General features: G+C 38.5%; 1 protein-coding gene across 1 annotated transcript in view; it reads left to right on the top strand.

The window, feature by feature from the left end:
• Positions 1-22,553, top strand: part of LOC131068661 (uncharacterized) — a 97,577-nt gene that overhangs the window by 26,888 nt on the left and 48,136 nt on the right. The window contains exons 2-3 of the mRNA XM_058003897.2: positions 923-1,351; positions 1,640-2,268. Coding sequence (XP_057859880.2) covers positions 923-1,351; positions 1,640-2,268 — 1,058 coding nt within the window. The remainder of the gene's footprint in view (positions 1-922; positions 1,352-1,639; positions 2,269-22,553) is intronic.

Below are 22,553 nucleotides of genomic sequence, written 5' to 3' on the forward strand. Positions count from 1 at the left end.
TTGTCATTCCTGATTTCTCTCTAGGATTATCTAGAATATGCACTAGGCACTCCTTTCACCCAATTTGGTCATTTGTGTACAACTATATATGCATATGTAATTTACATATATACAAACACACACACACATAAAATATTCATTGTAGTAGTATTCCATATTTATGGCATTGACATGGTGTCATAGAAGTATAAATGGAATTCAATTACCTAGTTTCAAAGTAAGAAAAACTTGGCAAAAGCTGGGGAACTAAAATGCAAGTACTATCACTATTGGTAAAAACAAAGAAAAAACTTATTTCATTATTTCATGTCAAATTTAGTGCATATAGATCAAAATAAACATTATACATTATAAACATGTTAAACAATAAAAAAATGCTTAGGACTTTAAAAAAATCCTTTTTACTTTCACTTACAGGATTTATACAAAAAAAAGCAAATAGCTGCCCTCAAATAGTAGATGAACTCGTCATGAAGAATGGCCTACTATTTCAGGGGCAACCTTGTGTTTTCTTACCTAAACTCTCATTAGGATATAAATTAAAGCAAACCCTCATTGTGGTTTAATTTTCTTTTTGAAAAAGAATCTATTCAAAGTAAAAGAAATTTTAAAATAATTTAACCCCAACCCAAAACCAAAAATGTTAAGTTGGTCTTTGCTCTATATTTTTCTAGCGTAAAAATGAGCTAAAAAAGATATATAAAAAATAAATCAAAACCACTCTTTGAAAAACTTGGGAAATGACATGGCAAATGCTGTAGGTTGTGATTACTGGGGTATTTTCAAGTGCATCGATACTATGGTATATATTTGTGTTTGTCTATGTGTAAGGTGCATATATGTGTATACACATATATATGTATGTATGTATATTTATTTCTTAAGACAATTACTGATTTTTTGCATTCAAAAACTAATGCAGGGTCTGGAGAATCTAGAGCTTTAAGGAATGAACTAGTGCAACTCATGAAATATTCGGATGCACAATTTGAAAGCCTAAGATTGATGCTGATCTACAGAAATGTTGAAAAACTTCTTGGCGATGTACTGGTTGGGAACAAAGCAGTGAATTTGTTATTCTATCGACAAGGCGAGCCATATAAATATAGTGGGAAACTAAGTGCTCAAAATATATTAGCTTCTGTTTGGCATGCTATGACAATTCCTTCTTGTGATATACCTCTGAAACAATTGGCCACTTTAGAAGATGTGGAATCCTTTGTACAGTCGACAGACAAAGGAGTGCTTCTTTTTGACAGCTGTGGATGGGCTCAAAATACATCAGGCAGTGAGAAAACAAAAAAGAGATTCTCTGCCATTAAAAAAACTAATTTTAAAAAATCAAACAAAGGTATTAGTAGCTTTAATACCATTTCAGAAATGAATATACGTTCATGTTGCGTATTATTTCATATTATTTTTATTTGGTATAGTAGGATTTATTTTGTAGTCTATGCTGGAAATTGCTTATGGGGATATCTGGGAAAGGAATCTGAATAACTATCATGCTGGGTTACCTATGCATATTTGATGTCCTATGTCAAACAGAACCATGAATTAGAAATAGAAAATGTTCATCTCTTTATTGCATTGATTTGAAGCTAAGATATTGATCAAACTAATGCTCTTTCTGTTTCAGAGGAGAGTTTTGGAAGGAATAACCCTGGAACTGTTTCCAAGAAGTCAACTCTTACAAGCCAGTTGAAGCTTGAGAGTGATGACACTGTCAAGTCCATAACAGTGAATAATCTAGGGAGAGACAAGAACATAGAAATGTCTCCTAAATCATTATCAATGATTGCAAAGGAGCATGGGTTTGTGACTGAACATGAAACTTGTGAGAATGCCAGAAGCAGTTTCTCAACTCTCTCAAAATATGGTTTATGCTTTGCAGGCCATGACAAAGATTCAGCAGAGACAGAAATAAGCACAGCTGTAGTGTCTAGTGGGAAAGGAAGTTACCATTCTTCAAGTGAATACAAGGATACCCTCTTCAATAAATCATCTTGCACTTTAGAAGAATATAATAATTTTGAAATTTTGTATGCTAACCTGTCTAGGTTTGCAAGGGATAATATGCTTCCACCAGAGCGACAAAAGTTTGGGATTATTTCTAATAGGACAGCCATTTCTGCTCTGAGCCTTCCATTTCATGACAGACCATCAATTATTCTACAATTTCCAGATTGTCCAAACTGCTCTAAAAGTTTTAATAGGGGAAGTGATCTTGAGGAATTTATGATGACATCTCATCCTCTTGTTACTGAGGTAGGCCTCTACTTTTGTTTCCATGCAAACCTTTTTATTTTTCTTGAATTATACAACTCGTATGCATAGTTTAAGTTTCACAATATTTCAGCATACATCTGCATCATTTTAGAAATTCAGACTCTGAAACGTAATACATTCATAGCTGCATATAGATTTGTATAAACCATGTGTTGTGCCCATTATCCTGTTAGATTGCTCAATAATTCTGAATTCTGAATAATAACCATCTTTTATTGTCTTTTGATGAACATTTCTTTGAATCAATCATATTCGTTCATATAAGCTTCTACCAATTTCTTTTGGCAGTTTGTTAGGGTTACTGAAAAACTAAAATAGATACAAGTTTCATATAGTTTGGAAACTATTGATTACTAGTAATATCTATTGCATGCACTTCGATGACATTATGTCATCTCATAAGCCTTTTAATTCTCATTTCAGATCCCATTTAGCTATTGATAGTAGAAATGAGATCAGTGACAACCAAGTATCGGGCTTTTAAACTTAATTACATCCCACAATGATTCTCCAGAAAAAAACATTTGCATTTTCAACAATTTTTTAAAATGATATCTGAGCACATTCCTTCTTTGTTCAAGTTTACAGATAAGAGTTTCAGTTTATGCTGCTTGTTTTATGGCCAACTCTCCAAGTTTAAGTAAATAAGGTCAATTGATCTTAGAAGAAATATATGTAATTGAATGAATAAGATAGTCAACCCTAAGAAAGGGGAAATTGATGCAGCTGATAAATAATAAGCGTTGCAATTAAGGCCAATAGAAAAGGAATACTAGTTTTCTTCATGTACGTTCAAATGCATTGATTGTCTGAGGAGAGAGAGTGGGAGGTATTTTGGAAAGTAAATGGAAAAAAGGCTATAAAAAGCATTTATTTGAGGAAAGGCAAGTGGTACTGGCAGAAGGGCTACCTTGACAACCAAGCTGATAGCAAAGAATTTTCTCAGATGGTCTGACCAGACTTTCTTTAGCATCTTGTGACACTGCTTGCGCTTTCTGTTTCAGGGAGATAGGTGAATATTTATATTGTCAAAATAATTGCTATTTCTACTTTCCTTGCTCCTCAGCTCATTTCTTATAATACTATAATTTTAGATACTTGTTAATGCTTTCTCTGTTGTCACTTTCTTGCAGTAACATTCAGTGGCTATTTATGAATTCATTCTATTCTTTTGCACCATGTAATGTATAATGCTATGTTCCATGGCGTTTCGGGGACAGGGATGGGGGGATGACAGGGGATGCATTTTGGGGACGGCAGTCTGAGGGCCTTTTTTTGGGGACGGCAGGAGGAAGGCAGTCTGAGAGTCAATTTTTCTGAGTCAATGAGCAGCAGTACATGTTTAATACCATATCAAGAATTTTGAAGTTTGCAACTTTTTTGAATGATGAAATCAGAAATCCAAATCATTGCTGTTATTGTATTATATAACTTATATCATCAACTATGAATTCGAATCATGATATATCTATTGCTGTTGTACTATTGTTGTTGTTGTCACTGTTGTAATGATTAATTTAATTGCTGTTATAATGCTGTCATGATATATTTATTGCTACTGTTATAAGTGCTGTCATGTTATACTGCTGTTATAATGCTACCATGATATATTTAACCAGTCTTTTTTTAATTCTTATGAACTTATGTTTTATAAACATTATAAAAAATTGCTTTTTGGATAGCTGTCCCCAACATGTTTCCTATTGTCCCCAATTTTGGGGTTGCATTCTAGGATGTTTTCGAATTTTCTCATATTGGGGGGTCGGCTAGGGGACATCCCCTAACACCCTGAAATGCCTTAGGGGACAGGGTCAGGGGTTTGAGGGGTGTGAACAGATCCTCGTGTAACATATGTATAATGGTTAGTGAAAATAAATTTAATTCTTTCTGGTAAGTGGGCTCCTTTCCTAGTAATCATTAACATAGATGAGGAAATAAAATATTAAAATGTCGTTAGTGTAAATGAGTCCCATAACAGCGAAAATTGTTTGGGAAAAAAATTGGTAGATCAAAAGTATAGGAGCAAAACAATTGGATTTAAAAAAAACGTATATTATTTTATTTTTTGGCAAAGCGCTGAACGAGTGTATATATATATATATATATATATATATATATATATATATATATATATATATATATATATATATATATATATATATATATATATATATGATATCTACAAAGATTAAAGTATGACAAAAGGAAGTCAGACTCAACATCTGAAACCTGTTTGGGAGCAAAGCTCAACCAGTAACTATAGATAAGAACAATAAAATAGATGCTGAGAAGACCAAAATGGGAGCCATGCTTGACCAATAGCAAAACAAAGTACTAAAGATGTTTATACAATATATTGCAAAGAGAAACTGAAAATTTGTCCCAGTCTAGGATATTCTCCTCAATTTTCTCTTCTTTCACCTTGACCTGAGGGGTGAAGAGAGCAGTGTGATGTGGTCCTTGTATATTGGTTGCATTGGATCTGACTGGTTTATCTGAGAGCTCTATTGGTATTTATGGAGATTTGAGACGACCCAAAGTATTGATTGTGTATTTTGGCTTTGGTCTGTGAACATGTTTGTGGCTTACATGATTGACATGTAAATCAATCGCTCAGAATTTGTTCTAAATCTGCTCCATTTTTACAGGTCCCAACTGATCACCATATGTAAATAGGGCCTGACCAAGACTGCCTTCATTCTGCACTTCAAGAGCAACTTTAAACACATCACATATTGAAGCATGTGTGGAGGTTTCCATTAGGAAAATCCCTCCATTTCTTCCTTGCCCTCGAAGAAGTTATATCCTCTAATGGCTTCATCTTGCTTGATTGGCTATATATTCATCATGCACAAATTCCACCGCTCTGTACCAGTTGCCCATAAGATTGTATTAAATCCAAACAGTTAGACAAAAGTATGGAAAGAATTTGAATTTTGAGATGAGAATAATAGCCGAGAAGGGGTAAAGAGGACGTGTTCGCTTGTAGTTTCACTAATCACTTCCTCTACTTGGTTGCAACTGAGAACAAAAGTCCTGCACAAATGGTCATGGTTGAAGATATCCGAGACGGGAAATTCCCATGTCCTTACTAGAAGTAGGGTTGATATGCCAAATTTGCTCTGTTGGAGGATGTTGCCATTGGCAAGAAAGTGAATAAAACAGAGTGGTTTGAATGCATCAAATGAGGGCCAGTTTCAAAGATATAGGAGGGATATTACAATTTGCCAGCTCACATCTGCCAAGAAATAAATGTCAAGATATTGCTTGGGATTATCTGTGTTGTGAAATTGCCCTGTTACACATGCGAATTGATGCTTGCAAGATGACACCGCCACTGAAATATATTGGGATTTAATGCGAAAGTCTTTCCAAAGCATATGGTGATGTACTCCACATCTTATTTGGGAATGTACTTTACAGCTGGAACATTATGTGAAATGATTATGAGGAAGTCTCAAATCATTATCATGATGCAATGTGATGCATCATATTTTTTTTGAATTGATACCTGCAAGACCAAAAAACATGTTAGAATTATTAAATATTATGCGCTTCGCTTTGGATGATTTCTACAACCTTTTGGTAACATTGGATAGAATCATGATTAAAGGTATTGATGTCTTCAGCTTGATCACATCTTCTATTTGCTATCCAATCTACTAGCTGATTATGTTCCCTGTAGCAGTGAATGATCTTGAACTTATTAAAATTATTCATTAAGTGCCACACTTGTTGCAAAATATATTGGATCCTCCAATTTTGTGAGCGTATGTGTCTATAAGCGTTCATAATTAGAAGTTAATCTCCTTCTAGTTGAATGCACTTTATTTTTAAACTAGTGACAAAATTAAACCTTGAAGCAATGCTTGTGCTTCTGATGTGTTATTTGTTCCCATGGGAAGACTTATTGCTTTTATAATGACTATTTTTCCTGAGTGATCACAAATCACACATCCGTCACTTGATTTTCCTGGATTTTCTCTGGCAGCCCCATCAAAGTCTAGTTTTACTTTTCCTTTTGGAGGTGGGATCCAAGAAATTTCGCTTCTATCTAGCCTTGGCTTTGCATGTTGGATAGACTTCCTTGAAAAGGGAGCAAAATGGAAAAGGGAGCAAAATGTGTTTCCACTCCTTAAAAATGAATGAATCCCAATCTGAGAAAATTGATTCCACTTTTTTTGTTTTCACTACATATGCATTTACCACTTCTGAGATCGATTTCTCAGTTTTATTAGAGATTTGGTTTACATCTGGTATCTCTTTCTTGAAAATTCTTTTGTTCCTTTCCCACCAGATGTTCTAGAGAATCATTGGTGGCACAATTCTCCATATGCTTGCATAGAGTGATGTCTTCTGAAGTATATGCCAGTTTGAGAAAATTTCCCTGAGTTTGTTTGGTAATGGGGCATACCAATTTAGCTTTTTCTTAATGTTTAACCAATAGGTTTGAGCAAAAGAGCATTGTATTAAGAGATGATCCACGTCCTCTTGAGTTTCCCTACAAAGAACACATTTGAATGGTTGTAAAATCTCTAATTTTGTTAGCTAACCAAGTAAAACATCCAGCTTTAGGAAGAATCATGTCATTCCAACAAAAGGAGTAAGCTCTTTGGTTCTTTGTATGTTTTCCTTGACTCAACAATGATTAGTAACTTAGTTTGACCGTGTAGGCACCTGATTTAGAGGGCATCCAAATTAGTCTATCAGGTTCATTTGTGTTGGATATGACCCTTTGGTTTAGAAGACTTTGCAATATCTCTTTTTGTTCATTTAGAATTGGAATATTCTTGAGATCTTTCCAAACCACTACCTGAGAATTGTCATAAGTTGTTTGAAAGTAATCTTTTACTTTAATGCGCTAGGTAAAAGATAATGTGTCTTTAGCTTGTCTAAGCTCTTGAATGCTGTTTAAAGGTGGATACCCATCGCATGAATCATCCTAGAATAGTGCATGATCTCCATTATGGATTTGCCAAGAGAGATATGGGGTTATGACTTCTTTGCATGATATCATGAAATACATGGCTGATCCTATTGGTGGATTTGAAATTGTAAAAATTCTGCTAGGAGCTGCTGATCTAAATATTTGCTTTGCATAATTTTACACCAGCTTGCATCTCATTTTGAGTACATGTGTGTTGTGACAGATACACACATCGCCCCATTGCAAATGGGGACCCCTGCTTTTTGCCTTCTGGGGTGTGTTTTCTAGGTCTTTTAGGGTTTTGTCTTTTAGCCTTTGCTTTTCGAGTGTCGCCAGGGGGATCACTAGGATGGCAGGCTTTGCTTGAGCCGAGGTGAGTCTTTGGGGCCCCAGAATTAGGGTTTCTTTGAGAGTCTTCCTTAGGGCCTGGTTTTGCTCTTGTTACTAATTGTGTCTTGCTTGGTGAGTGAGTGTCATTCTTGAAGGTCTGAGCTAGGTCAAGTTGGTGAGTGATGAAGTCTGGAATGTCATCCTGATCTTCAAAGGCCCTGAAATTTGGCTAAGTCTGGAATGTCCTGATCCTGAAATTTGACTGTCTGGAAAACTGAAGAATCCTCCAAAAACTAGATTTTGCAATATAACTCCTGGAGGTCCGAAACCACTCTCAAACATCCTGACAGTATATATGGAATATAACTTAAAGTATAAGAAAGAAGAAAGATATAAGGAAATGTCACTTTAAAGTAAATGTTATATTCCATAAAATGATCCTGGCAGAGAGTCCAAAATGTCAAATTTCGCTCTTGACCCTTCCAAAGGGTCCAAAGCGAATTTCGCTCCTGACCCTTCCAAAGGTTCTAGAGCGAAATTCTTGAAAACACTAATTTCTCCCTTAGCCAAAGTCAGGATCAAGATGGAGATGCATGAGGAAGTATCTATGTTTGCTTCCCAAGGAAGATTAGAGTTTGAAAAATCAAGAATCAAGGTCAAAACATGATTTTCGCTCCTGACCCTTCCAAAGTGTCCAGAGCGAAAATGTAATGTCCCCACTTTAGCAGTTGACCAAGTGTGTGTGCGTTAGCCTTGTTCTACATGGTCCCGAGGGCTAACGAAGGGTTTAAAGGGATCCTGAAGTGTTTTGGCCTAGTCATTTCCAGTTTGGGCCAAAACGAAGTTGATTTACTCAGTTTCAGGCATACTTACTATTTTTAGTAAGTCAGCAGGACATAGTGGAGGCCAGTTTTGGTGTTTGGATTTGACACTCCTCGGTGAGAGCTTTCTGATGAGCTATCACTCGCATTATTCGGAGTCCGATTGCTAATACATTTTAATGCCTGAAGTTTTATTAAAGTAACATTTAATTTAATTGTAAAATATTAAAGTGTTACTCTAATATTTATTTTATGGGGATCTGCACCCAAGGGAGACATAAGTGAATATTTTTTATATTGCTCATCTTTTATCCCACATTGCCGATGAGAGTTGAGTTGACCCTTGGAAAAAGAATAAAAGAAAGCGTTTGTGGCTTCAATTAGATATGTTGAATATGAGAAGAAATTGGTGTATGAGTTGCAGACACGTTCTTGGCATCAGAGGACGTCTATCCTCTCTTGTGACATTCTAGACGTCATTCCCCTGGGGTTTGGCCTTTGGAATCCATTGCTACCAGCTTCATTATCAGGCAGTTTGGGCACGTTTCTAGCTATAGGCAGATTGGATGTCTTGCTGATAACTTCTTCTCCGTTTGTCCGATGCTTATGCCACTTTGAGGGGATGATATATGAAGACATTGGACTGACTGAAGATAAAATATTACTGTAGCAACCGTGTCACTGTAGCAGCCGCGTCACTGTAGCAACGTCACTGTAGCAGCTGCATACTGTAGCATCTTGTTAGCAGCAGCCTAATGCTATGGCCCAGGCTATCACTCTTTGAAAACAATATTCATGCCATTCTATTGCTGGAGTATTTAGTGAGTTGTATCATTGCCAATATTGCACTTAATCTGAAAATTATTATAAATACAGTGTGCTGGTTATTTCAGTTGTGTGTTTATGCTTTCATTTTCATATTCATGTTACATGCATAGATCCTTGTTAATAGGGCACAAAAAACAATACAACAAACCATTCCGGAGTCATAAGGGTTGTAACACAAAAAACAGAGAAATTAGGGACTGCAAGCAAAGTGTTTGACGGAATTACTTTATAGCTGTGATTTCCTTTAGAAGTGGATTTTGGGGTAACCATTACAGAAAATCCTTATAACCCTTGTTTTTTTCCTTATTTTGGCTTGGTGTTGGCTTGATGGAGGTTGAATGGGTATATTTTTGCCTTGAGAGGGAGTTAGAAGCTTTGAAGAATCAAGATTTTAGCTCAAAAGGAGAATTTCGCTCCTGACCCTTCCAAAGGGTCCAGAACGAAATTTCCTATAAACTTCATTTGCTTCCTTGTTTTAGCTTGAAACCTTGCTCCTTAGATGGAAAACGATCTATATTTGCCTCCAGGAGAAAATTGAAGTTTGAAAAATGAACAATCAAGCCCAAATGGTGATTTTCACTCCTGACCCTTCCAAAGGGTCCAGAGTGAAAATCAACCTAAGAATCATTTCTTGCCTTATTTGACCAAATTTTGATTTGTAAGGCATCTTGAAGGGAAGAGTGGACATGTTTGGACATTGGAAATGTTTGAAAACTTTGAAAAAATGAAGGATTCTAGCCAAGAAGGTGAATTTCGCCCCTGACCCTTCCAAAGGGTCCAGAGCGAAATTCCTTGCAAGCCTATTTTTTGACCTTGCTTAGACCAGAAACCTTGTTTCTTGGGTGAAGAATGATGTTTTGTTACCTTCTAGAGAAGATTGGAGTTGAAAAGATGAAGGATCAAGTCAAGAATGAGATTTTCGCTCTTGACCCTTCCAAAGGGTCCAGAGCGAAAATCCTCCTAGACCTCATTTCTTTCCTTATTTGGCCAAATTTTGATGTCCAAGGTATGTTGAAAGAGAGAATGGGCATATTGAAACCCTTAAGGACGTTTGAAAGAGTTGAGGAATGAGTGTTTTAGCCAAGGAAAGAAATTTCGCTTCTGACCCTTCCAAAGGGTCCAGAGCGAAATTCCTTACAAGCCTATATTTTTTTACCTTGCTTGAGCTTAAAACCTTGTTCCTAGGGCGAAGAGAGATGAGATTTTACCTTGCAATGAAGATTGGGTTTGAAAGAATGATGATTTTGGTCTAAAAAGTGAATTTCGCTCTAAAAAGTGAATTTCGCTCCTGACCCTTCCAAAGGGTCCAGAGCGAAATTCCTAAAAACCCTTATTTTCTTAGCAAAATCAACTCAAACTTGGGTTTCTATAACTTGGATGTGAGAGGAGAAGTGTTTTCTTGCCTTTTAAGGTGGATTCAAGTTGAAATGATGGAGGAGTGAGCCTAAAACAAGATTTTCGCTCCTGACCCTTCCAAAGGGTCCAGAGCGAAAATCCTAAAACCCATCATTTTTTCCAAAATTTGTGCCAAGCCATGCCTAGACTAAGGTGAGGGATGCCCTTGAATTGATTGTTGTCTCAAAAAATGATGATTTTGGGCTAGAGGAAGAATTTCGCTCCTGACCCTTCCAAAGGGTCCAGGGCGAAATTAATTATAGGTCTTGTCCCTAGCCATGATTTCTAGCGAAATTCTCTTTTCTAGTCACTTTGAGGTCAAGCGAAATGTTGCAAGCATGGGAGAGGGATCCAAGGATAAGAGTCCAAGTAAACAAAGTGAAAAGAATGGAATTGAGTGAGGATAAACAAGCAAATCATGAAATTCGCTCCTGACCCTTCCAAAGGGTCCAGGGTGAAATTGTGCAAAACCTATCTTTTCCCTCAAATTTATGCCAAGTCTAGTGTGGGTCAAGATTAGAGGTGTCCTTAGGCATGTCCTTGAATTGTCAAGAGTCATCAAATATGAAGAAATGAGCTCAAAATGAGAATTTCGCTCCTGACCCTTCCAAAGGGTCCAGAGCGAATTTTCTCAAAACCACCTTTTTTCCCAATTTTGTGCCAAGCCTAGTGCTGACTAAGGTGAGTTTTGATGGGAGATGTCCTTAGAAATAACTTTGACTTCTCAATGATTATCAAATGTGAAGGAATTGAGCCAAAAAAGTGATTTTCGCTCTTGACCCTTCCAAAGGGTCCAGAGCGAAAATCTTAAAAACCATCTTTTCTTCCAAAATTTGAGCAAAGTCAAACTTGGACAAGGGTGAGAGAAGTCATTTGGATTGCCTTAGAGTGGATTTTAGTCACCAAGAATGCAAATTTTGAAGCCAAAATGAGAATTTCGCTCCTGACCCTTCCAAAGGGTCTAGAGCGAAATTCCTAGGATCACCCTTTTTTCCTTGCAAATCAAGTCAAGTTTTTGGTTTTTATGGCCTAAATAGGAGTGAGGCGATGTGTCCTTGATCTTGGAGGTGGATTGGAGTTGAAAAGATGAGGAAATAAGCCTAAAATAAGATTTTTGCTCCTGACCCTTCCAAAGGGTTCCAGAGCGAAAATCCTAAAAACCATCTTATACTCCAAATTTTGTGCTAAGTCAGTCCTAGACTAGGGTGAGAAAAGCTATTTGGAATGCCTTGGAAAGATGTTTGACCTTCAAAAGTGTGAATTTTGAGCTAAAAGGTGAATTTCGCTCCTGACCCTTCCAAAGGGTCCAGAGTGAAATTCTTCATCTACCTATTTCCTCCTTGTGTCAAGTCAAGACTAGGAGTCCTAAGGTGTAGTTGAGGTTGAAATGATGTTACTTTGCTCTGCAAGATGAATTGAAGTGAAGAAAATGGAGAGTTGTGACCTAAAAGGTGAATTTCGCTCTCGACCCTTCCAGAGGGTCCAGAGCGAAATTCCCAATTTCACTCAAATTGCTCATGATAGAGGTCAAGGCGTGGATCCCTGAGCTCTGGAGGAAGAAAAACTAGTGTGTGCTCGCCTTGGAAGGTATTTTGGAGAGGAAACATGATAGATTTTGTCCTAAAAAGTGAATTTTGCTCCTGACCCTTCCAAAGGGTCCAGAGCAAAATTCTTAAAAACCTCTCTTTTGCCCCAAATTTGCATCACGATTGGTGTTGGTTGAGAATGAGGGCGTCCTTGGGCATGTATCTAAGCAAGTACGGTTGCAAAGTGAGAACAATTTGAGCCAGGAATGCAAATTTCGCTCCTGACCCTTCTAGAGGGTCCAGGGCGAAATTCTTATAGGGCCTATCCCTGGAAAGAATCTTGAACAAACTTCATTTTAACATCTTCTTTTTGATGATTTAAGGTAGGAAGTGCTATGTTGAAATAAATCAATTATGAGTCCTTAATCATCTTTTGGTTTGTCTTGCAGTTAAAAGAAGACCAGGCCAAGACAAGGACGACCTTCTCCAATTCAGCATCAACAAGGACGGCCTTCTCCGGTCCAGCATCATCAGGGACGACCTCTTCCAGTCCAGCATTTGAAGGAAAGGTACACCATCCATCCTGCACATCAAAGACAAAGGAGGTTAAAGCAAGGGTTCGTTGAAGAAGCAGACAGTGTTAGAAGAGTTAATTAAAGTTAGCTTCTCAACACCATCAAATTGAGCATCTACCAAGTTACAAGTGTCAGACAAGGTGGCATCCCAATCATCACTCCTCCAGTCGGATTGGTCCACCTCAGCGTGTCCAAATTCAATGTACCTGACTCATTGGAGATGGCACAAACTTCGATGTACCTACCCCGGTTATCCATTGGTCGAATATTCCAGAGAAGACGTGTCCAAATAATGCAATTATTTCATTGGCCATAATTGAGTTGTAACAAACCCTAATTAGGGTTTTCATTGTAAAATCTCGGCCATTGAGCTCAAGTTGATCTGAGCCATTGAATTGTATTGAGGGCACTATATAAGCCCTGGCTCCTCATTTGTAAAGGCTAATGGTTAGCTAATAGACAACAGGGAGAAAATAGTTGATAGTCGATGAATAGGTCATAGAATAGCAGATAGAATAGCAATTAGAGTAGACTAGGAAGAGAAGACAAGACATTGTTGCCTTAATTGTAAAGGCTTCTTTTTCATTGAAGATATGGTGAAATATGTCGTTTCGTTGCAATATGCATGGTCTCTTGTTGAATCTTCATTTTAGATGATAGATAATTAAATTGAATGAAAGAAGTCGTTGAATGCACCTATGTGGAATCCGTGTAATCCATACCACTAGCCTCTTACTGATTGTAAGTGCGCCCTGCATGGTCAACTGGCATAAAATGAGCTTAATCTCAAGTCGTCACATGTCTATTGTTCATGCATTAACTTGAATGATGATTAGTATCTGATGGTGTCCGATTTGAATATATTTGAAGCATCCCCCAGAAGATTGCACTGAGTTGGTGTTGAATTGTTCAACTTGATGGTGAGACCCAGCCCAGTAGGACTCCACCTAGTCGTTCATCCATCTTCTCGCATTCTAGGTAGTAGAGTAGACGTCCTGAACCCTGCATCTTTTGTCATTTGTTTGTCTTCCAGTTAGTTAATAGGACCTGTGATTCCAGCAAATCAGATGTTTAGGTCGTCAAGTGTAAGTCCCCTTGTGATTCCAGCAAAGTCACATCATACCATAGAGAGCTTATCCACACGTAGAGATCCTACATAACAAAACCTTGGAGTTACTCCGACTGATCCTTTAGTGAGATCTTCAGCAGTCGGGAACTTTGTTCAAGAGAGGATAAGATACTTCGGTATTTTATTCTGTGTTTGTATGTGCATAAAAAACACATCAACAATGTGCCAAACTGTGATGTCCCCATCTAAACAATCAAAACATGATAATGCCTGCTCTAAAATAGAATTTAATAATACATAATAATACAATTAAAATATTAAAAAAACCAAATATATGAATGAACTAAATAAAATCTTAATAATAATAAGCAAGATTTAATATATAATTTATATTTATTAAACATTAATATTAATTTCATATTTATCAAATAATAATATAAATTTTACAATTTTATTTCTGTTTTTAATCCTTGAGCTGATATTTGCTTTTGAGGCTTTTGCCCAAAGTCCTTGCGGGCCCCACTTCTCTCTTCTTAATGGTGAAGGAACACAATGGACCACTGAGAGGGGGGTGAATCAATGGTAATCAATAAAAACTTTAAGCTTCTAAAAGATCTAAGCATTAATAACTTTAATCACAAGACTTATGAGCAGAGATGTTGAACAAATCAACACACACATAAGAGGCAACCCATAACACAAGTGCATACAAGGAAAACCCACGGTGGGGAAAAACCTTGGTGAGAAATGCTACTGGAGTCTACTGCTCCAATCCAGCCTCACGGGTAAATCACTGAATACAATATTTAGGGCACCAACCCAAGGAGCACCAACCCCTGAAGTTTATGGGCACCAACTTAAAAGAGCACCAACCCCTACAGTTTATGAGCACCTACTCAAATGAGCACCAACCCCTGGCTTTAGGGAACCAACCCAAGGAGCACCAACCCCTAGCTCTAAGCACCCACTCAGAGATTACAATGAGTATAGATTACAAATACAAGTTATATACCTTGTTGCAAATGAAGTTTTGCAACACCTTACTGATGTGCTCTCTTTTTGATCTCTTCTTTGTTCTTTCCTCTTTGTCTTCTCCCTCTCTGTTCTTAGATCCGTGCTTTCTACTCTTTGTTCTGCTCTGCTTTCCTTCTGCTGCTCTTTTTGCCTCTGCTCAACTTCTTGCTGCCTCAAATTGTCTCCGCTTTCTGCACTCTGATCACTGGACTTTGCTGCTCTCTATCTCTAATCTCTGCTGCTTTGTCATCTCTTCTCTTTTCCTTGCTTCTAGCTGCCTCTCTTCATTTTAACTCTCTGCGACCACACTCTCACAACTGTCTGGTGTCACACTTGACGTTCACTCCTCTTTCTTGGTCGCAGATAATTATTCTGCTATGCTTTCTATCTCTTAACATCTACACATCTACATCTTACTACAGGCTCAACTGCTTGTTCACACCGTTCACTCCATGTGAGCCAACTACCCCAGTCAGATCACATTCACTGCCTTGCTCTACTCTTCACCGTTGCATCCATCATCAAGACCTGCACAAGGTCGGTCTAATCTTAACTCATTAGACATTAGACAAGATTTGTTTGCCTCGTTATCATGCATCTGATCTACACACATTCCTATGCAACATACATATCGTCCATTTAGTCGGTTTGCATTCTCCCAGTTGGCAATTCAAGTTCCAAGACCCGCCAATCTGTATCCTTCACATACTTTGAACTTGAGCCATTGATTTGATGGATTCAACTAGGAAGCCTTGAACTCAGCTGTAATTGTGGTGGTTCCACGTGCCACATCATCATACACCTTAGCCATTGCGTTAGACCACTCTCTGTCAGTTCTGCCACTTGTCCTCAAAGCTTTGCCAACTCAGCTGCCTCATCCACTCTTGTCGAATCACATCAAATTGCCTCTTCATTCGGTCAACTCTGTATCTGCAAGATTTCCCTCCAAATCTACAAGCTTAGCTGCTTCACCTATAGCTATCTGATCTCATCGCCTGTCCGTAAGATCTAATTTCCTGCATGTTTATCATCTTGAGCCGCGCACCTGTCTGCTACTGGATCGCCATTAATGAAATCACCATCCTTTGTCGACCTACCCAGACAAGATCGATAACTATCATACTGAAATCCACCGCCACCAACTTTTGCGTATGTGATTCGTTCTCTGTTCATCAGGGAGCCTCATGTCTTCATATTCTTCTTCCAGATCAGATGGTCAAGATTGGTCGGCCACCATGTAGATCATTTTGCCTATCGACATGCAGACATCTTCTTATTCAGCGTCCAAGTCACTTGGTCAATCCTAGTCAATTTTCCACGTGGACCTCTGAGTCTATCGACTTGTAGACATGACCGCAAAGTCGGTCACAATCTTCAATTCTGTCGGCAAAATACCCTTTCATCATTCCGACAAGTGTCCTTTGATTTGATCTGTACATGCCACATCGTCAGGTCAAACTTGGTCAACGCCCATGTCGACTATCGGGCTATCCAGATCAGTTGAACTCCATGCTGTAACTAACCTTTGTGTTATGCATATTGCATGTATATCTGCTTGTTCTACCCATGCGGGATAAGCTTTTGTTTGTTCTCAAAAAGCCTCCCCTTTTCTTTGTTAGCCCGCGTCACATATGTGTAGCTTCTTAACCTACGTGAGATAAGCCTTTGTCTTTTGCCTTATTACTTTCTTATCCCGCGACCTTCTCCTTATCGCCACGGGAACACACAGGATAAGCTTTGTCTTCCCTTGACAAGCATCTTCTTCTTCTATGTTAGCCCGCACAAGATTTTGTGTGCCTCTTGACCCACGCGGGATAAGGTTTTCCTCTTTTTGTCTTTTCTTTTCCTTATCCCACGGGATCACTGCATAACCATCTGTCTCGTGTGGGATAAGGTTTTCTTCATGGCATGCTTTCACTTGTTAGCTCGCACCACATTAGCATAGTCTCTTAACCCACGCGGGTTAAGGTTTCTCCCTTTTTGTCTTTGCTTGTTCTTATCCAGCGAGTCTCTTCTCATCCCTGCTTGGTCACGCGGGATAAGCAGACCCTTTAATGCCTACTTCGCTTTTCCTTAGCCCGCGGGCTTCTTCACATCCCATCTTGGTCACACGGGATAAGCAGGCCCTTCACTTCCTTTTGTTTTCTTATCCTGCGGACCTACTGACATCATCCTCGTCTCGTGTGGGATAAGCGCCTTCAAGTAATCATCCTTCGATTCTTGTCCCGCGAGACCATTTCTCTCCAAGTTTCACCATGCGAGATAAGGAGGCACCTTTACTTTTGTTAGCCCGCATGACATTGTGTGAGCTTCTTAATTTGTGCGGGATAAGGGAATCTGCAATCTTCCCTTCAGTTTCTTATCCCACGCGAATTTTCACTGCCGGCTAATATGATGTGGGATAAGAGAAACAACCTTGTTTATCAAACTTAAGTGATCCCGCGCGACGTTTGTTGGTCATTTTTGACACCACGGGATAAGAGGAAACATCTCTCCACTTTGACCTCTTTTGACTATCTTATCCCGGACAACCATCGTTGATCACTTTTGACAACGCGGGATAAGAGGGACTGCCTTGTTCAGCAAACATAAGTTACCCTGCACAACCATCGGTGGTCACATTTTGACAACGCGGGATACAGTATAACATTGTTCTCTTCACTTAAGTGTTATCCCACAGGGTATTCAACACTCAACCTCAATGAAACTCTTATCCCGCACGACTAGTGCATCTCACTTTTCAACGTCACGAAGTAGCGGGATGCCGACTCATGCATAACGGGTCCCACATAGACATAGCACAACTTGAGTAAACCACTGAGCCACCAACACATGAACATATGCACGCACTAGGATAGATGGCGACCACTCGAATCCAACTTGGCCTTTTCGGTTAAACCCAATACTTTGATAAGCGACAGAGGCCGTCAAGTTGAACTACCATGAAACAACATATTTGAATATGCAGTCCTTAAGAATCAAACCTGATGGGTCCAACGTACTGTGAGGCATATGTAGATCAACTCTAACACTAATTTGCACTCTGTAGTCCATATTCTTTTGCAACATGCAACGTTACTGCATAACCTATGTGTTATGCGCTTCTCTTGACTTCGTGTTATGCACACTTGCTACTTGCTTCTCCGCATCTTCACCAACTCAGCTCTGCATACACACATGTTGACATCAATGACAACTTCAATGCCAACAATCTCCCCTTTTGGCATAGATGTCAACACCAATCTTCACCAACTCAGCTCTGCATACACACATGTTGACATCAATGACAACTTCAATGCCAACAAATGGCTGGTGGCTGAAGATAGTGGAAGGACCCAAGAAAACACACATGAAAATTTCTCAACTCACCAGTTCCTTGAGCTTGATGGTTGCTGCTATTTATAAGTATCTAGCATATCAAATGGTGATCTCTGTGGCAAACCAGATTTGATGTATGTCAGAATGGTCTCCCTTGCAACAATATAAAGTCCTTCCAAACTCTTCTAAAAGTGAAATACGAACCACTCAATGAGCCACATCACCTCTTGTCTCTATTCACAGGCATATCATTCCCTATGCTGCCAATATAATAATCTTCAGAAATATTATTGCCCACGCAAGTCGTCATTTGATGCCATAACACATATGTATTGAATCGTCTAGGAAGTGATTATAGAACAAACATTATACTTGCCAGCGAATAAGGTATAAACAATTACAATACACAAACAATTATGAAGGGCATTAAATCCTCATCATCGCCGCTCAAGAAGTATATCAAGGGATGTTATCTAATCACCAATTAGTTACCCATTCAAAGGGTGCAATTATCATGGGAAGTTAAATATTCAAGCGGTACAATTTGCCCATGAAGAAGTACGAATATGAATAGGTGTGTCTATTCCCAAACATATAGTTGCAACCATACAACACCATAAGATATTTAATGAGGATCAATCTCATTCATAGTGATAAGGAATTGGGAACAGAAACATATCGCTGTTAGCAATACCTGAAGATTGGCATAAGCAGATTGATATATTGGACAGAGTAAACCATTGCCAAAGCAATATATATCAATTGTGAGGCATATCGTACATCAGACCAGCATTATTCCTTTATCATGATTAGTGATTAAGTGATTTCATTTCTAGTATAACTCATAATTGTATATTGGATGTTGCTATCAATTCCATATCAATCTTGCATATTTTTGTAAGAAATAACAGTTGATAATTTGTGTAATATCTCTCATTGGTTTAATTGCAATCATTTGATATAGTGAGAAAGGGAATACACTAATCATTATCACATTTAAGAGATGCAATCTGTGTGAAGAGTCACGATTAGGGAAATACATGTCTCTTATAGTCAAGAGATGCAATCATTCAGATTACAAGATATATATTATGGATCAAATGGGAACAGTTTAGGGGATGGGTACAAAAAATGGGTGGTGTGTATATGTGCTTTAAGACAATCATTATAAACACCTAATGGTAAGAGGGCTGTCCCTGAAAATATTATATCAGAGGAAGTAACAGCAAGAGATTTGGATTTTGTATCATCTATTCATTACAAGCTATCAAGATAAGTTCTCCATCTTGAACCATTCTTAGAATTATAAATCAAATATTATAATAAAATGTTTCCAGTTTGATTAAATTTTATTCAGAGAAACGAGACTCGCCCGAAATCGCCCAAACTCGGCGATTCCGAGTCCGAGTCAGGCCAAACGAGTCCCAAGGGCTCGGACTCGGACTCGGCCGAGTCTGGAGAGTAAACTCGCCAGACTCGCCGAGTTGGCAATTTTGGCTCAAAATGCCCAGACTCGGCGAGTCTTGAGCCCCAGACTCGGCTACTGGCTGGGTTAATAAAATGACAAAAAAAAAAAACATTTTAAAAAGTTTTTTTAAAAAGTAATAAGTTTTTTTGGAAGGGCGAAATTTGACATTTTGGTCTCTCCGTCAGGATTATTTTATGGAATATAACATTTAAGTATAAGTACTGTCAGGATGTTTGAGAGTGGTTTCGGGCCTCCAGGAGTTATATTGCAAAATCTAGTTTTTGGACGATTCTTCAGTTTTCTAGACTTAGTCAAATTTCAGGATCAGGACATTCCAGACTTAGCCAAATTTCAGGGCATTTGAAGATCAGGATGACATTCCAGACTTTATCACTCACCAACTTGACCTAGCTTGGACCTTCAAGAATGATACTCACTCACCAAGCAAGACCCAATTAGCAACAAGAGCAAAACCAGGCCCTAAGGAAGACTCTCAAAGAAACCCTAATTCAGACTTGTAATAAGTTTTTTTGGCCTCGCGGGGCGCTGCCCCTCGACCTCGCCCTGTATCGCGACAGGGAGCGCGCAAGGGGTGCTGCCCCCAAACCTCCGTCGAAAAATATGGGGAAACTGCGTCGATAGAAGTAGAGAAAATTTAACCTCCGAGTTTGACATTGATTGGATCGACCAGGTAGATATAGAGGTTGAGACTGTAGCCATGGCAGAGGAGGAGCGGAGAGCACGAGCACAGACAGGAGATTCAGAGGCAGATAGTGACACGGATGTTCTTGATGTTGGTGAGCATGGCATGGTGTCACGGGGAGCGGCTATGGCAGTTGAATCATCCAGGACCTACCTTAGACGCCTTTGCAGGGGGGTGGGGCTGGAGGGTGCAGGCTCCTCTAAGCCATAGACTTGTAGTTGTATTTACCTTTGGTATTTGTATGAAACATTTGATGATGATCATATGATGACATGGATTTTTTATTCCATGAGTTTTGTAATATTGTATACATTTGACAATATTTATATATCTATGTTTGTTATTTTCTTCAGCTACAATTTGCGTTTATGCTAATGTGATTGATGTATACTATGTATGTAATCAAATGAGCCGAGTTTGATGATGTTATTGTGTCTTTAAGGTGTATTCAATAAAGGGTGTCTGAAACAAGTTTTAAATATTTAAAAATCTCTAAATTTCTTGAGTTTTTCACTATCCCGAGTCCAGCCGAGTCTGGAGCCGAGTCTGACGCCGAGTCCCGAGTCCGAGTCCGAGTTGGCCTTGCCGAGTCCGAGCCGAGTCCGAGTCCCGTTTCTTTGATAAATATATTACATTTCTCACTATAAGCTGGAATTGTTGTTTCAGGACTGAATTATTGTAAAATCTCAAACTGGGGACATTACACAAACCATTTTAGCTCCTAATGATAGGTTACGGGCCTCTAGGTTATGTATCCCTACTCTTTTCAATTAATCATTGCAAATGTTTTCCATTGAAATCAGAGGAATCTTTTTCTTCTTATCCAAATTTCCTCTCCAAAGAAATTGCCTAACAATTTTCTCTATCATAGATAAATGGTTTGTGAAGCTTGAAGAACAGCCATATAATAATTGGGTATTGCTGAAAGAACTGATTTTATCATTAGTAATTTGCCTGCTAGGGAGAGCCATCTTCCCTTTGAAGTGGATATTTAGTTTTGGATGCTAAGAATAACATCGGTCCAATATGCTGTTTTGTTTACTCCCATAAAAAATGGGATTTCCAAATATTTACAAGGAAAATCTGCTAATTGAAAACCCAAGGTATGGACTGTTCTTTCTGTTGACGTGGCTAAAGTCATGCTCTGATTCTCTCCGGTCAACACATAATAGAATGCTGAGTATCCTATCCTCTCTTGAATAAGGAGATCCCTAATGCTGTTTTAAATGATCAATGGGGACAACCTCAAGGTTCCAAATGTCAAGTCTTGATTGTGGGATAACTCAGTGATGTGTTTTGCTGATAACACAAGGGGGCTTACGTTTACAACAAGCTGGCCTGCATTTGACGATGCTGCGATTCTCAAATTGTGGAAAATAAAAGCAAAAGGGAAGGGTTTAGGGATCCTAAGTGCAATGCTATTAATGGCTGGTGTTGTGGGTAGACAAATTTCCATAAACTAACCTTTGCTTTGCTAGAGATATACTCACAACTTAACAAGGATAGTACAAGCTCCAAGGGAATGAAGGATTTTCAGACTAGAGGTACTTATTTGGACACCAAATTTTGGCGTAGCCCAAGACAAACACCTATAGTTGAACTAAGCACAATAGTAAGGTTCAGACTAACCATACACGGTGGCCTACAATTAGTAGGTCCCCAATGGTATGAACCTGAAATGCATAAATACCCCCCACATTTTGCCATTAAAATCACTGAGCTCTACTTAACCAGCTGACGGGAAACCATGCAAATAGAAGAAAACAAAGTCACAAACACCATACTTCAATGTTCATATATTGATATCAACTGCCATTACAACTTCTTCCGGCAGTTATAGTTTACTCCTAATCTACCAACTACAACTACTTCTAACTATCTAACCTTCTAGCTGTCTAAAAATTCTAACCTCTAAGAGTCTAACTTTCTAACTACTAAAATCTAACCCTTTACAATGAGAGGCAATGCCCCTTTTATAGATTTTACAATTCAGATCAAGGGCTAGGATTGACTGCATCCAAAGGCTACAATTTGCCTTCTGGAAGCCTAGTAGCTTTAACCCATAGTTATTTTTAGTTGTCCTCCCAACCACCTCCTCGGCTACCGACCACTATTTGACAACAATTTTCGTCAATCAGGTAGCTAAGGCATAACTGACCTGTGTACCCCCTTGTTTTAAATGCATTAAATGGGCCCACAAGTAGCTATTTACAATAAGGCAATTCAGTTTTTATAAATAAACTGATTTTCTGGAATGCTCTGCTGTGTGATTTCTGAGTGTGTATACTTC

Source organism: Cryptomeria japonica, chromosome 6 (assembly GCF_030272615.1).
Source record: "Cryptomeria japonica chromosome 6, Sugi_1.0, whole genome shotgun sequence".
Classification (NCBI taxonomy): Eukaryota; Viridiplantae; Streptophyta; class Pinopsida; order Cupressales; family Cupressaceae; genus Cryptomeria; species Cryptomeria japonica.